The sequence below is a fragment of the Ylistrum balloti genome, unplaced genomic scaffold (assembly GCF_031769215.1).
Source record: "Ylistrum balloti isolate Yb309-2 unplaced genomic scaffold, AGI_CSIRO_Ybal_v1 Utg369692, whole genome shotgun sequence".
NCBI classification, from domain to species: domain Eukaryota; kingdom Metazoa; phylum Mollusca; class Bivalvia; order Pectinida; family Pectinidae; genus Ylistrum; species Ylistrum balloti.
Window position 1 is genome coordinate 488,412 of NW_026781927.1, and position 17,495 is coordinate 505,906.

Genomic DNA, 17,495 nt, shown 5'->3' on the forward strand with positions numbered 1-17,495 from the left:
ACTCTTTGCCAGTTAACTTTTGGTTTGTCAGTACTTTAAACTCTTGCCTATTTTGTTTCACTCTTTGCCAGTTAACTTTTGGTTTGTCAGTACTTTAAACTCTTGTCTATTTTGTTTCACTCTTTGTCAGTTAACTTTTGATTTTCTCTTTGTCAGTACTTTAAACTCTTGTCTATTTTGTTTCACTCTTTGTCAGTTAACTTTTGGTTTGTCAGTACTTTAAACTCTTGTCTATTTTGTTTCACTCTTTGTCAGTTAACTTTTGATTTTCTCTTTGTCAGTACTTTAAACTCTTGCCTATTTTGTTTCACTCTTTGTCAGTTAACTTTTGATTTTCTCTTTGTCAGTACTTTAAACTCTTGTCTATTTTGTTTCACTCTTTGCCAGTTAACTTTTGGTTTGTCAGTACTTTAGACTCTTGTCTATTTTGTTTCACTCTTTGTCAGTTAACTTTTGATTTGTCAGTACTTTAAACTCTTGTCTATTTTGTTTCACTCTTTGTCAGTTAACTTTTGATTTTCTCTTTGTCAGTACTTTAAATTCTTGTCTATTTTGTTTTTTTTTTGTTACCGTCAGCTGCGATGACATCTAGAAGAGCCAAAATTGCCTGTGTAACATCAGAACTAGATTCGTAGGTTGATAAGTATTTCAAGGCCATCTCCCATCTTTCTTTAATAAAACTTTCTTGTAGATCGTAATCTAAAATACAGAAAAGATCTATCAATAGAAACATTGAATTAAAAAATGTGAACATTTAGTGTATATTAGATTTGAAATATAAAATTATTTAAATCTACTTTCAGTTTAATTATAAGTTGATAATAAATGTCTTTTATTCAGCATCTTTTCAACAGGGTTAAGAGATGTCCCACAGTATAAAGATTGGAGTAAACAAGGACATCAAAAGGTTACTGTGGTCAGGAAATGTGATTATGGTCTTGTAGAGGATGTCAGCTATTTCTATGATACTTACCATCAGTTAGGAGATGTTTCAAGGCAGTAAACGAGGACATCAAAAGGTTATTGTGGTCAGGAAATGTGATTATGGTCTTGTAGAGGATGTCAGCTATTTCTGTGATCCTGTCATCTACAATTAACTGATCTCTGATCTCCACTGCAACAGACAGACAGACAGACAGATACACTGATTTCAGATCTCCATTACAACAGACAGACAGACAGATACACTGATTTCTGATCTCCATTACAACAGACAAACAGACAGATACACTGATTTCTGATCTCCATTACAACAGACAGACAGACAGATACACTGTTTTCTGATCTCCATTACAACAGACAGACAGACAGATACACTGATTTCAGATCTCCATTACAACAGACAGACAGACATATATACTGATTTCCGATCTCCATTACAACAGACAGACAGATAAATATACTGATTTCTGATCTCCATTTCAATAGACAGACAGATAAATATACTGATTTCTGATCTCCATTTCAATAGACAGACAGACAGATATACAGATTTCCGAACTCCATTACAACAGACAAACAGACAGATACACTGATTTCTGATCTCCATTACAACAGACAGACAGACAAATATACTGATTTCTGATCTCCATTTCAATAGACAGACAGACAGAGATACAGATTTCCGAACTCCATTACAACAGACAGACAGACAGATACACTGATTTCTGATCTCCATTACAACAGACAAATAGACAGACAGATACGCTGATTTCTGATCTCCATTACAACAGACAGACAGACAGATATGCTGATTTCTGATCTCCACTACAACAGACAGACAGACAGATACACTGATTTCTGATCTCCATTACAACAGACAGACAGACAGCTACACTGATTTCTGATCTCCTCTACATTAGACAGACAGATACCAGTATATGGTTTCAAGACCAGATCATACTCACAGAAGAAAGCCATGACTGGACATTATATACAACACCCACCAAGCGTCACCAGTGAGTGGGTTATTCAATATCACCAGTGAGTGGGTTATTCATTGTCACCAGTGAGTGGGTTATTCATTATCACCAATGAGTGGGTTATTTATTGTCACCAGTGAGTTGGTTACTTATTGTCAATAGTCAGTGGGTTATTCATTGTCAACAGTGAGTGGGTTATTCATTGTCACCAATGAGTGGGTTATTCATTGTCACCAATGAGTGGGTTATTCATTGTCACCAGTTAGTGGGTTATTCACTGTCACCAGTCAGTGGGTTATTTATGTCACCACTAAGTGGGTTATTTATTGTCAACAGCCAGTGGGTTATTCATTGTCAACAGCGAGTGGGTTATTCATTGTCACCAGTCAGTGGATTATTTATTGTCACCAGTCAGTGTGTTATTTATTGTCACCAGTCAGTGGGTTATTTATTGTCATCAGTCAGTGGGTAATTTATTTTCACCAGTCAGTGTGTTATTTATTGTCACCAGTCAGTGGGTTATTTATGTCACCAGTCAGTGGGTTATTTATGTCACCAGTCAGTGGATTAGTTATTGTCACCAGTCAGTGGGTTATTTATTGTCACCAGTCAGTGGGTTATTTATTGTCACCAGTCAGTGGATTATTTATTGTCACCAGCCAGTGGGTTATTTATTGTCACCAGCCAGTGGGTTATCTATTGTCACCAGTCAGTGGGTTATTTATGTCACCACTAAGTGGGTTATTTATTGTCACCAGTCAGTGGGTTATTTACTGTCACCTGTCAGTGGGTTATTCATTGTCACCAGTCAGTGGGTTATTCATGTCACGGCCAGTGGGTTATTTATTGTCACCTGTCAGTGGGTTATCTATGTCACAGTCAGTGGGTTATTCATGTCACGGCCAGTGGGTTATTTATTGTCACCTGTCAGTGGGTTATCTATGTCACATTCAGTGGGTTATTTATTGTCACCAGTCAGTGTGTTATTTATTGTCACCAGTCAGTGGGTTATTTATTGTCACCAGTCAGTTGGTTATTTATTGTCACCAGTCAGTGGGTTATCTATTGTCACCAGTCAGCGGGTTATTTATGTCACCACTAAGTGGGTTATTTATTGTCACCAGTCAGTGGGTTATTTACTGTCACCAGTCAGTGGGTTATTCATTGTCACCAGTCAGTGGGTTATTCATGTCACGGCCAGTGGGTTATTTATTGTCACCTGTCAGTGGGTTATCTATGTCACAGTCAGTGGGTTATTCATGTCACGGCCAGTGGGTTATTTATTGTCACCTGTCAGTGGGTTATCTATGTCACAGTCAGTGGGTTATTTATTGTCACCAGTCAGTGTGTTATTTATTGTCACCAGTCAGTGGATTAGTTATTGTCACCAGTCAGTGGGTTATTTATTGTCACCAGTCAGTTGGTTATTTATTGTCACCAGTCAGTTGGTTATTTATTGTCACCAGTCAGTGGGTTATTTATTGTCACCAGTCAGTGGGTTAGTTATTGTCACCAGTCAGTGGGTTATTTATGTCACCAGCCAGTGGGTTATTTATTGTCACCAGTCAGTGGGTTATTTATTGTCACCAGTCAGTGGGTTATTTATGTCACCTGTCAGTGGATTAGTTATTGTCACCAGTCAGTGTGTTATTTATTGTCACCAGTCAGTGGGTTATTTACTGTCACCAGTCAGTGGGTTATTTATTGTCACCAGTCAGTGGGTTATCTATTGCCACCAGCCAGTGGGTTATTTATTGTCACCAGTCAGTGGGTTATTTACTGTCACCAGTCAGTGGGTTATTCATTGTCACCAGTCAGTGGGTTATCTATGTCACAGTCAGTGGGTTATTTATTGTCACCAGTCAGTGGGTTATTTATGTCCCAGCAAGTGGGTTATTTATTGTCACCAGTCAGTGGGTTATTTATTGTCATCAGTCAGTGGGTTATTTATTGTCACCAGTCAGTGGATTATTTATTGTCACCAGTCAGTGGGTTATTTATTGACACCAGTGAGTGGTTTATTTAATGTCACCAGCCAGTGGGTTATTTATGTCACCAGTTAGTGGGTTATTTATTGTCACCAGTCAGTGGGTTATTTATGTCACCAGTCAGTGGGTTATTTATGTCACCAGTCAGTGGATTAGTTATTGTCACCAGTCAGTGGGTTATTTACTGTCACCAGTCAGTGGGTTATTTATTGTCACCAGCCAGTGGGTTATTTATTGTCACCAGTCAGTGGGTTATTTATGTACCAGCAGGTGGGTTATTTATTGTCACCAGTCAGTGGGTTATTTATTGTCACCAGTCAGTGGGTTATTTATGTCACCAGTCAGTGGGTTATTTATTGTCACCAGTCAGTGGGTTATTTACTGTCACCAGTCAGTGGGTTATTCATTGTCACCAGTCAGTGGGTTATTCATGTCATGGCCAGTGGGTTATTTATTGTCACCATCCAGTGGGTTACTTATGTCACCAGTCAGTGGGTTACTTATGTCACCAGTCAGTGGGTTATTTTTTCACCAGTCAGTGGGTTATTTTTTGGCCAATAAATAATTACACATAATATTTCTCTGTTCCGTTTTTTAGTATAACTTTTGTTTCAAATTCTATTGATCCCCCTTTTAGAATGTCCCACATTTTATAACTGGAAACTAGTTTCTTTTTCTACCAATATTGTGTCAAAAACTGTTAATGATCATCAAATCATAAGGCCATCTGTATCTATTGTCGTGATGTTGTTACAGAACGTAAAGCTGGACAAATGTAGAAACAGATTTTTATGTTTCCTTAATTATGTACATACCTTCCACCAGTAATTTGGCAAATATCCTCAAAACACTCAGATGTAATTCTGAGTCAGCAAAGGAATTTTCATGTAATATCTCCAGCAATTGTCTGAAAGAGACATTTTTATTTAACTAGAAACAATATGTACCTGAAGGAAACATATTTAATGATTTTGCCAGTATGTGCCACATCCATTCAGTCATATACTGCAAACATGCATATTTTAGTGATAATCTAATTCAGTGCTTTTCATGTTGTATGTATTGCACTAAAATAAGATTGTTACAATTGCATTTGTTGCATTATGTTACTTTAAAAAAATCAAAGCGGATAAGCAAATTTATCAATGTGCTATTTTGTCAAAAAAATGATGCACCAAAATTTAATAGTGCCATATTAAGTATGCTTAAAGTACATTGTGAGATACACATAATGGCACTGCACATCTGGTGAGTCTAGGTCATCAAACAAGTTTATAAAATAAAGGATGTTTTTCTTTCCTTTGAAAAAATAATTTCAGACATATTTTTCTCGTTTTTGCTGAAGTTAATTTGTGTTATGTGATAAACAAATCTCTGCCAATGTCTGTCTGTCTGTCTGTCTGTCTCCCTCTCTCTGTCTGTCTCCCTCTCTCTTTGTCTCTCCTTGTCTGTCTCTCTGTCTCTCTCTCTCTCTGTTTGTCTCTCTCTCTGTCTCCCTTTCTCTATCTCTGTCTGTCTGTCTGTCTTTCTGTCTGTCTCCCTCTCTCTATCTCTGTCTGTCTCCCTCTCTCTCTGTCTCTCCCTGACTGTCTATCTCTCTCTGTCTGTTTGTCTGTCTCTTTCTCTGAATCTGTTTCCCTCTCTATCTGTCTGTCTATCTCTCTGTCTGTCTGTCTATCTCTCTGTCTGTCTGTCTCTGTCTCTCTCTCTCTTTCTGTAGCTAGCAATAACATTTTTGTATTTGGTTTTTTTACTTTATCTTTCTGTAGATATTAAGCTAACCTGCAGATTTTTCCCCCTAGCATCTTCATCCAATTTCACTGACTTACACACATACACCTACCCTAGTGTGCTGGACTGGGAGAATGTTCTACTGAGATCTGTAATTCTCTCCACCAAGTCCGCTAGAACTTCGCAACCAAACTGAAAACAAGATGAACATTGTTAAAAATTGGAGATATCACTGGTTATTGTTAAATAAAGAGATTTCAAAAACAAAGTAAAGACATCCCAACAGACATCGTTAAGTAAAGACATCCCAACAGACATCGTTAAGTAAAGACATCCCAACAGACATCGTTAAGTAAAGACATCCCAACAGACATCGTTAAGTAAAGATATCCCAACAGACATTGTTAAGTAAAGACATCCCAACAGACATCGTTAAGTAAAGATATCCCAACAGACATCGTTAAGTAAAGATCCCAACAGACATCCCAACAGACATCGTTAAGTAAAGACATCCCAACAGACATCCCAACAGACATCCCAACAGACATCCCAACAGACATCGTTAAGTAAAGATATCCCAACAGACATTGTTAAGTAAAGACATCCCAACAGACATCGTTAAGTAAAGATATCCCAACAGACATCGTTAAGTAAAGACATCCCAACAGACATCCCAACAGACATCCCAACAGACATCGTTAAGTAAAGACATCCCAACAGACATCGTTAAGTAAAGATATCCCAACAGACATTAAGTAAAGATATCCCAACAGACATCGTTAAGTCCAAACAGACATCCCAACAGACATCGTTAAGTAAAGATATCCCAACAGACATCGTTAAGTAATGATATCCCATCAGACATCGTTAAGTTTTGTTATCCCAACAGACATCGTTAAGTAAAGATATCCCAACAGACATCGTTAAGTAAAGATATCCCAACAGACATCCCAACAGACATTGTTAAGTAAAGATATCCCAACAGACATCGTTAAGTAAAGATATCCCAACAGACATCGTTAAGTAAAGATATTCCAACAGACATCCCAACAGACATTGTTAAGTAAAGACATCCCAACAGACATCGTTAAGTAAAGATATTCCAACAGACATCGTTAAGTAAAGATATCCCAACAGACATCCCAACAGACATCGTTAAGTAAAGATATCCCAACAGACATCGTTAAGTAAAGATATCCCAACAGACATCCCAACAGACATTGTTAAGTAAAGATATCCCAACAGACATTGTTAAGTAAAGATATCCCAACAGACATCGTTAAGTAAAGATATCCCAACAGACATTGTTAAGTAAAGATATCCCAACAGACATCGTTAAGTAAAGATATTCCAACAGACATCCCAACAGACATCGTTAAGTAAAGACATCCCAACAGACATCCCAACAGACATTGTTAAGTAAAGATATCCCAACAGACATTGTTAAGTAAAGATATCCCAACAGACATTGTTAAGTAAAGATATCCCAACAGACATCGTTAAGTAAAGATATCCCAACAGACATCGTTAAGTAAAGATATCCCAACAGACATCGTTAAGTAAAGATATTCCAACAGACATCCCAACAGACATCGTTAAGTAAAGATATCCCAACAGACATCGTTAAGTAAAGATATCCCAACAGACATCGTTAAGTAAAGATATCCCAACAGACATCGTTAAGTAAAGATATCCCAACAGACCAACAGACATCCCAACAGACATCGTTAAGTAAAGATATCCCAACAGACATCGTCCCAACAGTCCCAACAGACATTGTTAAGTAAAGACATCCCAACAGACATCGTTAAGTAAAGATATCCCAACAGACATCGTTAAGTAAAGATATCCCAACAGACATCGTTAAGTAAAGATATCCCAACAGACATCGTTAAGTAAAGATATTCCAACAGACATCGTTAAGTAAAGATATCCCAACAGACATCCCAACAGACATCGTTAAGTAAAGATATCCCAACAGACATCCCAACAGACATCGTTAAGTAAAGACATCCCAACAGACATCGTTAAGTAAAGATATCCCAACAGACATCGTTAAGTCCCAACAGACATCGTTAAGTAGAGATATCCCAACAGACATCGTTAAGTAAAGATATCCCAACAGACATCGTTAAGTAAAGATATTCCAACAGACATCGTTAAGTAAAGATATCCCAACAGACATCCCAACAGACATCGTTAAGTAAAGATATTCCAACAGACATCGTTAAGTAAAGATATCCCAACAGACATCCCAACAGACATCGTTAAATAAAGATATCCCAACAGACATCCCAACAGACATCGTTAAGTAAAGATATTCCAACAGACATCGTTAAGTAAAGATATCCCAACAGACATCGTTAAGTAAAGATATCCCAACAGACATCGTTAAGTAAAGATATCCCAACAGACATCGTTAAGTAAAGATATCCCAACAGACATCGTTAAGTAAAGATATCCCAACAGACATCCCAACAGACATTGTTAAGTAAAGATATCCCAACAGACATCGTTAAGTAAAGATATCCCAACAGACATCGTTAAGTAAAGATATCCCAACAGACATCGTTAAGTAAAGATATCCCAACAGACATCGTTAAGTAAAGATATCCCAACAGACATCCCAACAGACATCGTTAAGTAAAGATATCCCAACAGACATCGTTAAGTAAAGATATCCCAACAGACATCGTTAAGTAAAGATATCCCAACAGACATCCCAACAGACATCGTTAAGTAAAGACATCCCAACAGACATCGTTAAGTAAAGATATCCCAACAGACATCGTTAAGTAAAGATATCCCAACAGACATCGTTAAGTAAAGATATCCCAACAGACATCGTTAAGTAAAGATATCCCAACAGACATTGTTAAGTAAAGATATCCCAACAGACATTGTTAAGTAAAGATATTCCAACAGACATCGTTAAGTAAAGACATCCCAACAGACATCGTTAAGTAAAGATATCCCAACAGACATCGTTAAGTAAAGATATCCCAACAGACATCGTTAAGTAAAGATATCCCAACAGACATCGTTAAGTAAAGATATCCCAACAGACATCATTAAATAAAAATACCATCATATACCAATGAACATTTTGAAATGTTTCCTACAACAAATGGTCACTTAAATCTCATAAATATCCCAAAGTTTTAGAATTTCAGCAAAACTACAACAGATGTAAGGATGTTTTTTTTCAGACAATTTTTGGCCTATTAACACACATCTCAATTTACCTTCTGTATGTCCTTGTTAAAGCCAAGGTGTGATATAGCAGTCATTATGGACTGGTGGACTTCTTTGTTGTCAAGGTAACGATGACCTTCATCTGTAAACCAATCACCACTGATAACTTTATATCCTGTAACCAAGGTTATTTTTTACCAAAGTCAAAGTTAAATATCACCTGTATTTTACTGCTTGTTAGACCTTCAAGTAGACATGCTGTACATACATTGTATGTCACCTACATATGTACTCAACACAATTAATCTCTAATATGTTTAATGTGTAGTGTACAGTTCTACATAAGTGTATTTATATGTAGTTATATTGTTGTCCTATTAACAGCAAGGGCCATTAAAGGACATTCCAGGTTTTGTTTGTGGTGGAAAACCAGAGTTCCCGCAGAAAAATCACTAGCCAACAGCCAGTACATTATGACTGCCCCACATAGATATTGACCCCATGACCCAGGGGGTGAGGGCTAGTGATAGTCAGATGCCTTCAATCACTACATTGTATGTAATCAGAAGTTACTATTGATGCAATCAGTGTAGCACATTAGACTAATGTTGTAAAATAAATCGGTGTGCTTTATAATGCTGTGTATTACAGTTACCATCATTATCATTTAAAGTTTGTCCACATTACAGTGACTTTTTAGTCCATTTCATTAATAAAATGTAGCTAAGTACATGTCAAACCACCATTACACTAAAATGACCCTGATAAACAGATTAATTATTCTATAATTATTCTTGATAATCTTCACTAAAGGTTTTCACTCACTCTTCTTGGCCAAAACCTGTAGTTCCAAAAGTGAGGCTTGCACAATTTCCACATCGTATGACCTCTGAAGATTTAAGATGACCCCTTGAACACACTTTCTGTTTACCGTCTCATTCTGCTTCTTGTTGTTCACCTCCATCTGGGGTTGCCTCCCTTGGGGCCCAACCACCCCCTGTTCAATCACCATTCCTCTTACATGATAGTTAATCCACACTATCGAGTCCCAGTCACAATATGGTGCCACCTACTGAAAAATATCTTTATCTTAATTTGTTTGTGACTCTAAAAACTCAAAGCTGTTTTACAACAGCTGGCAAACAAAGCGACAGATTTACAGCGTCTTGAGAAAATCAACATGGTCTAACAGGTAAATAAATACCTTTTCACATTTAAATAGGGGGATCAAACATGACTTTCTGTTGCCATGGTGACAGCTCCAAACCATCAACAGTTTCATTATCATGTAATTAAGAATATCTAACCTTTCTATAATCTGTTCAACTGTTTTTAAAACTATTGCTCAGTACAACCATGTAACTCAATTTAGATCCATATCAAAATATTGTAAACCTGGTAAATATACAGCTCTACAAGAGAGAACTTGTCTTTAGCTCTGTAACCATGGTAAATACTAGCCACAATATACCACTCAGTTAGAGAGAACTTCTCTGCAGCTCTGTAACCATGGTAAATACTAGCCACAATATACCGCTCAGTTAGAGAGAACTTCTCTGCAGCTCTGTAACCCTGGTAAATACTAGCCACAATATACCACTCAGTTAGAGAGAACTTCTCTGCAGCTCTGTAACCATGGTAAATACTAGCCACAATATACCGCTCAGTTAGAGAGAACTTCTCTGCAGCTCTGTAACCCTGGTAAATACTAGCCACAATATACCACTCTGCTAGAGAGAACTTCTCTTTAGCTCTGCAACCATGGTAAATACTAGCCACAATATACCACTCGGCTAGAGAGAACTTCTCTTTAGCTCTGTAACCATGGTAAATACTAGCCACAATATACCACTCAGTTAGAGAGAACTTCTCTTTAGCTCTGTAACCATGGTAAATACTAGCCACAATATACCGCTCAGTTAGAGAGAACTTCTCTGCAGCTCTGTAAGCCTGGTAAATACTAGCCACAATATACCACTCGGCTAGAGAGAACTTCTCTTTAGCTCTGTAACCATGGTAAATACTAGCCACAATATACCACTCAGTTAGAGAGAACTTCTCTGCAGCTCTGTAACCCTGGTAAATACTAGCCACAATATACCACTCAGTTAGAGAGCACTTCTCTTTAGCTCTGTAAGCCTGGTAAATACTAGCCACAATATACCACTCGGCTAGAGAGAACTCTGTAGCTCTGTAACCATGGTAAATACTAGCCACAATATACCACTCGGCTAGAGAGAACTTCTCTTTAGCTCTGTAACCATGGTAAATACTAGCCACAATATACCACTCGGCTAGAGAGAACTTCTCTTTAGTTCTGTAACCATGGTAAATACTAGCCACAATATACCACTCAGTTAGAGAGAACTTCTCTTTAGCTCTGTAACCCTGGTAAATACTAGCCACAATATACCGCTCAGTTAGAGAGAACTTCTCTGCAGCTCTGTAACCCTGGTAAATACCAGCCACAATATACCACTCAGCTAGAGAGAAATTCTCTAGCCGAGCAGAATCTTGTATCTAGTATTTATCAATAATTATATACATAGGAGTTTAAATGAGTTTTCAATCCAAATGAGATTTTATGAAAAGAGTTTTGATTTTTTTACACTTCATTACTGGGGAAAATTTATCCTCTGAACTCAGGAAAATTAGTGTACAGGTTCATCATAGAGTGTTGTAAATATATCCAGACAAAATGGCATGTTTATAATAAAGTTACCAAGACATATGTTTACAAAACCACATTTGTTTATCATACACTGTAGCATAATCTACTGGAACACCCAGAGTCACCTACAGGTAAATAAAACTATTTTAAGAAATGCGCTCAGTCACCTGTGTTTTTCTGACAAAATGTTTCATCGTTATCAATGATATGATTTATTATTGATAAAGTTTATCAATTTGTGGAAAAAGTAAAATGTATCTATAATTATTAGTGTTAACAACATATTTTGAAAAAAAAATGTTTGCAAATATAGCTTAACCTATGATTGAGAAAATGCTATTTTGTTCTGTTACAACCAAAAGTATTTAAGACTTATGCGTTCACAAATTGGTGCCAGTTAAGAGGTGAAAAATTCTCTGTAATTAGAGGATGTGTTGTATCCATCTCAATGCTAGATCTCTTTATTATAAAACTCATGAACTCTGTAACATTGCTAGCAAAACTAATGCTGCTGTCTTATCTGTCACCGAGTCCTGGCTTGATGGTTCCATTACCGACTCTGAAATACACATAGACGGATATGCTGTTCTACGTAAAGACAGAAACCGTTCAGGCGGTGGCGTATGCACCTGCGTCAGAGAGGATTTATCCTTCACCCCATTGGACGTGACAAATGAGAATGACGAGTTCCTTTTTATAAACATTCTCCTACCAAAAACTAAACCTATCACTGTGGGTACATGTTACAGACCACCTAACCAAAATAACTTTTGTGATAACTTTGGAGACACTTTACACAATCTAAACTTGGAAGGAGAAATTATCATTCTGGGTGATTTTAACATCTGTTTAAAAAATAAAAACAACCCATTATATTCTACGTATTGTAGTCTTTTAAAATTTTTGAACTTTGAACAAATTGTCTCAAACCCAACTAGGGTCACTGATACTTCATCATCACTTATAGATCATATTTTGTGTAACTCCAAGGAAAAGATAAGTCAGTCTGGTGTTTTACATATAGGTTTTATTGACCATTTTCCTGTCTTTTGCACTCGCAAAATTACAAAAAGTGTTTATAACAAACATAACAATATCACTATCCGGTCAACTAAGAACTATTGCAAAGACTCATTTATTAGTAAATTGGCCGAGGCTAATTGGGAAAAATGTTTTCTTGCCCGTAACATAAACCATGCCTGGGAATTTTTTAAAAACCTTTTTACGGAGGCTTTAGACCACGTCGCTCCTAAAAAGGAAGTTCGACTAAAACAGCGAACTGAACCATGGATTACAGCCGATATTTTAGACCTCATTTCTGAAAGGGACAAAAAACTAAATTTATTTAAAAAGTCTAATAATCCAGAATTTTACAGTCAATTTTGTCAGTTAAGAAATCGTATACAAAAACTCATAAAAAAAGCCAAAAACAACTATTTCGAAAGCAAAATTGAAGAAAACAAAGGAAATTCAAAAAATCTTTGGAAACAATTTAAGGGCTTGGGCTATGAAAGAGGCAGGAAATCAAATCCTAAAACAGTTTTACATATTGATGGTGAAAACTGCCATAATGTTATTACCATAGCCAACCATTTCAACAAATTTTTCACAACTATTGCTTCAAAACTTGTAGATAAATTACCTTTATGTAAAGGAATTTCATCTTCGCCATGTTTCAGAAGATTTTGTTTATAAAGAGCTATGTGACCTAAATGTATGTAAAAGTACAGGCCTCGACCAAATTCCTGCTAGATTCCTGAGGGACGCTGCACCGATGATCAAAATTCCAGTCACATTTTTAATTAACCTTTCAATATCTGAAGGCGTAGTTCCGGACGATCTAAAAACTGTGAAAGTCATTCCTTTATTCAAAAAGAAAGATAGACTGCAGGTGGAAAATTACCGTCCTGTCAGCATTTTAAGCATCGTGTCTAAAATTTTGGAAAAAGCCGTTTACAACCAATTAGAAACTTTTCTTGCTAAAAATAATTTATTGTATGAACTCCAATCTGGCTTTAGGAAGTCATACTCTACTGATTCTTGTTTAATTTATTTAATTGATCAAATCAAATCTCAAACAGCCAAAGGTCTTTATACAGGCATGGTCCTACTTGATTTACAAAAAGCGTTTGACACGGTGAACAATTCGATCCTATGTGAGAAATTGAAAATCATCGGTGTCGAGTCCTGCAACTGGTTTAAATCATACTTAGAAAATTGATCCCAATTAGTGAGTCCATTGTGGGGTCCCCCAGGGTAGCTTACTGGGCCCTCTTTTATTTCTGATTTATGTAAATGACATGCGGATAAGTATAGACATTTCCTGTAAACTACTTCTGTATGCTGATGACAGTGCAATTATTTTTTCACATCACTGTCCCAAAACAATCTCTTCAAAATTATCCTTAGTTTTGGAATCATGTCATGATTGGCTTGTTGACAACAAACTATCATTACATTTAGGTAAAACAGAAAGTATTTTATTTGGACCAAAGAGAAAATTAGGACAAGGACCCGCAGATGATTTCAAAATTTCATGTAACGGTCAAAACATTGTTTCGCAATCTTCAGTAAAATACCTCGGTGTTACGTTTGATAAATTTCTATCTGGAGAGGAAATTGTCTCCAACATTATCCACAAAATCAACCAAAGACTTAAATTTTTGTACAGAAATAGTAAATGTCTATCTCTAAAATCTCGTAAAACTTTATGTTCTGCTCTGATTCAGTGCCACTTTGATTATGCGTGCACCTCCTGGTATGAAGGAATTACTAAGAAACTCAAAGGTATACTCCAGATTACCCAAAACAAAATGGTCCGCTTTATTCTTAACCTTGATAACAGAACAAGGATCACTGTCACTGAATTAGAAAAACTAGGCATGCTTAACGTAGAACGAAGGGTCCGTCAACTTCGCCTCAACCATACTTTTAACATCTATAATGGTAAATGTCCACAATATTTATATGAACTTTTCTCTCTAAACAAAAACTGTTGTGGTACTAGATCTGGAACGATGAACTTCTCAATAAAAAAACGTTAAAAGCATAGAAAGTTCTTCCTTTTCTACTTTGGCCGCAAAAGATTGGAATTCCCTTCCAGAAAATATTAAAAATTCTAAAAATAAATATCATTTTAAAAACAAAGTAAAACAATTTCTGATGCTACAATCAAAAGGCGAATTTGACAACCCCTTCGTCTACTATTGAGCTCAACCTCCACTTCTTTGCGTCTGGTTGAACGGGTAGTGATGTTATATTATTGTTCATGTTATATTATTATGTAATACCTCTTCAAATCCCATCCTTTTTCATAAATGCCCTGAAATGTGCCAAAACATTTTATTCACTTTCAGTATTTGTTTTCATATCTTCTATGTAAATGTAATTTTCTTTCAAATGTAGTGCTCTGTTTCATTTATAGTTAATGCTGCGAAAATTAATTCAATCTCATTTTCCATGGCTTTACATCTCAACCGGAATGATTACACCTTAAATGGACCCCATTGGAAATAAGCCTATTTTATAGGCTTTATGGGTAATCCAAGGCCAAAGGCATTTTCATCTGGTTTTATCAAATTTCTCTCTTTTTTATTGATATTTCTAAAATTTTCAACTATTTTACTTAGAAGATTTGCAAGCACAGTGTAATTTAATTTCTGCGATACTAGTTTAAACTATGATATTTTAAGGTATGTGAAATTCTTCTGTGATTTCTTATATTTTATAATTAATAATTTTAAGAAATCCACAATAATTTATCACTGATTTTAATTATTATTGAGTTGCTTATGTAATATTTGTAATGTGTAATTTTATTATGTCTTTGCCTGAATAAACATAATAATAATAATAATAATAAGTTGAACTTCCATCCTCGCGAACTTCGAAGAATGTTCAGTTCACACTCGCGGTCGCTCCAGACATATTTTTTCTTGTCCGTCAAGCCTTTGGCTAGTCCGAAGGGTTCTGGCTATCTCATTTTATTTCTGTCTTGTCTTTTTATGATTGCCTTACTCACAACCGAAGGAGACAAAATCGAAATCGCGGAGAGATAGACAGGGCCCTCTTCACTCTGTCAATTAACAACTCTGTCATGTTTCATGTGGTAACAGTTATGAAACACGAGTGTAGCGATGCCAAAATCAGCTGTGACTGGCTATGATATCACTGACAATTTTACATATCATTATTACCACTGACACAATTCTAGTTCTTAGCTTCTTACCTGCTTTCAGTCTGACACTAGTCTCGCTGTTGTTTGTAAACACCGGAAATCAGCTGACCGGAGAACACACGTGACGAACACGGTGGATGAAGCGTGTACGCCGTGCCCAGTTCCGGCCTAGACCCCATACAAGGATTAATTATGATATCTTTTCAGGCAAAATGACAATTATTACATAAAGCATCGTTAAAAGATTCGAAATTAAAGATATATTTATATCCAAATATACGTACGTATTTGTTATATCGTTATTGTAAGATAGCTAACAAATAGAAATAACAGATATTGTTTATGAAATGTCATTTTACCTGGGATGACTACGGAGCCGTAAAAGTGACAGAGTGAAACAATAATAATTCGGGGCCCCTAGATAATAAGTCGAGGCCTCGAGATACTAGGTCGGGGCCCCGAGATATTAATTAGGGGCTCCGAGTTATTAAATCGGGGTCACAAGAAAACTAACCAATCATTAAGAGTCTTGTACGGAGCGTCACTACAGCCGCCATTACATGCTAGTAACAGTAGCTTATTGTTATAAGTGATAACTTCTTGTATTTATTTTATCCCGAGGTTAAGTTGTGTTATATCAAAATTGCCCCTTGGTAACATCTCAGGTAATGTGCCAGAAATGGAATCCCGATCACTACAGCTTGATATTCATTCTGAAAACACAGACAGACTAAGTTATTGCATATGAAGGATGAGATGTTCAATTATCTGTTTTAGCTTTCTATGCAAGAGTATTCATTTAGAAATTGAACTGCTGTTGTATGTGACTTATAGGGATATAATATGTCCGTTTGTATATTGTTCCTGCTGATCAACTTAGACGAACGATTTTATTATATAGATCCTTATTTATGGTAAAAACAGATATGAGAGCTATACAAAGTTTCACTGAACTGATGTCTTGAACACTACACAAAGCAAGAAAATGATGTTGAGAAATAACCATTTTCATTGAAAATTTCAGCATATACATGTATTTGCAAATTAGCAAAGACACAAACTTGTAATTGCAATTAGCAATGGGTAATTTGCTATTGACAATTCACATATTGGCTACAAAAACATTTCATATATAGCGTCTGACAAGAGCAAATCTCAACTTGCAAATTACTTTGAATATACCAGGAATTCCCATTTAGTAACTAACAATGGGCAATTCACAATAATGTATTAGCAATTCCCATTTACCGATCGGCAACAGGCAATTGTGCAACGGCCTTCATAAAAATCAGAGAGATTAATTGTAATTGCGAGGACATTCTGACGTCATACATGAGCATAACAACACATAATATATCATAATTGAAATATTTCTTTTCAAATTTATCAAAATATGCTCTGCACGCAGAGGCGCCTGTCAGCACATGGACAAACGACGCCAGCGCACCTCGATGAACTACAAAGAGAAACGACAGTATTTACTGAACAAGTGGGACAACCACTTTTGGAATCATTATCCCCTGGAACCTCAGAAATGAAAGAACTAACGAAAGAAATAGATGAATGTTAGTCGTAAATATAGTCATAGAATTATAGGTTAAGCAATGCAAACATTAATAAAAAGTGGGCGACGTTGGTACAGATGGGCATATAATCCATTTCCTACTACATTGTTTGTACAATGGTTATGTAATTCCTGTTTAAAATGGTTCTCCCTTGCCACCCGATTCTACAAAACCACTTATATTACAGGCATCTGTCGTTGTTATCGGTGTCAAGATGTTTGCTTTGAAATGCTATTTAAAGTTTTT

The 17,495-nt window shown here is 36.3% G+C and overlaps 2 protein-coding genes across 2 annotated transcripts in view; both read right to left on the bottom strand.

Moving 5' to 3' along the window:
• LOC132565101 (leucine-rich repeat serine/threonine-protein kinase 2-like) overlaps positions 1–5,715 on the bottom strand; it is a 107,791-nt gene extending 102,076 nt beyond the window's left edge. Inside the window, exons 1-4 of the mRNA XM_060229709.1 lie at positions 5,693–5,715; positions 4,726–4,817; positions 974–1,114; positions 571–699 (exon numbers count right to left, since the gene is read on the bottom strand). Of these exons, the coding sequence (XP_060085692.1) occupies positions 571–699; positions 974–1,114; positions 4,726–4,817; positions 5,693–5,715 (385 nt within the window). The remainder of the gene's footprint in view (positions 1–570; positions 700–973; positions 1,115–4,725; positions 4,818–5,692) is intronic.
• Positions 5,716–5,749: 34 nt separating this feature from the next.
• Positions 5,750–9,848, bottom strand: LOC132565102 (uncharacterized). Its single transcript, XM_060229710.1, has 3 exons — positions 9,662–9,848; positions 8,887–8,978; positions 5,750–5,833 (listed from the first exon to the last, which is right to left on the bottom strand). The coding sequence occupies exons 1-3, from the start codon at positions 9,846–9,848 to the stop codon at positions 5,750–5,752; spliced, it is 363 nt and encodes a 120-aa protein (XP_060085693.1).
• Between the last annotated feature and the right edge of the window lie 7,647 nt (positions 9,849–17,495).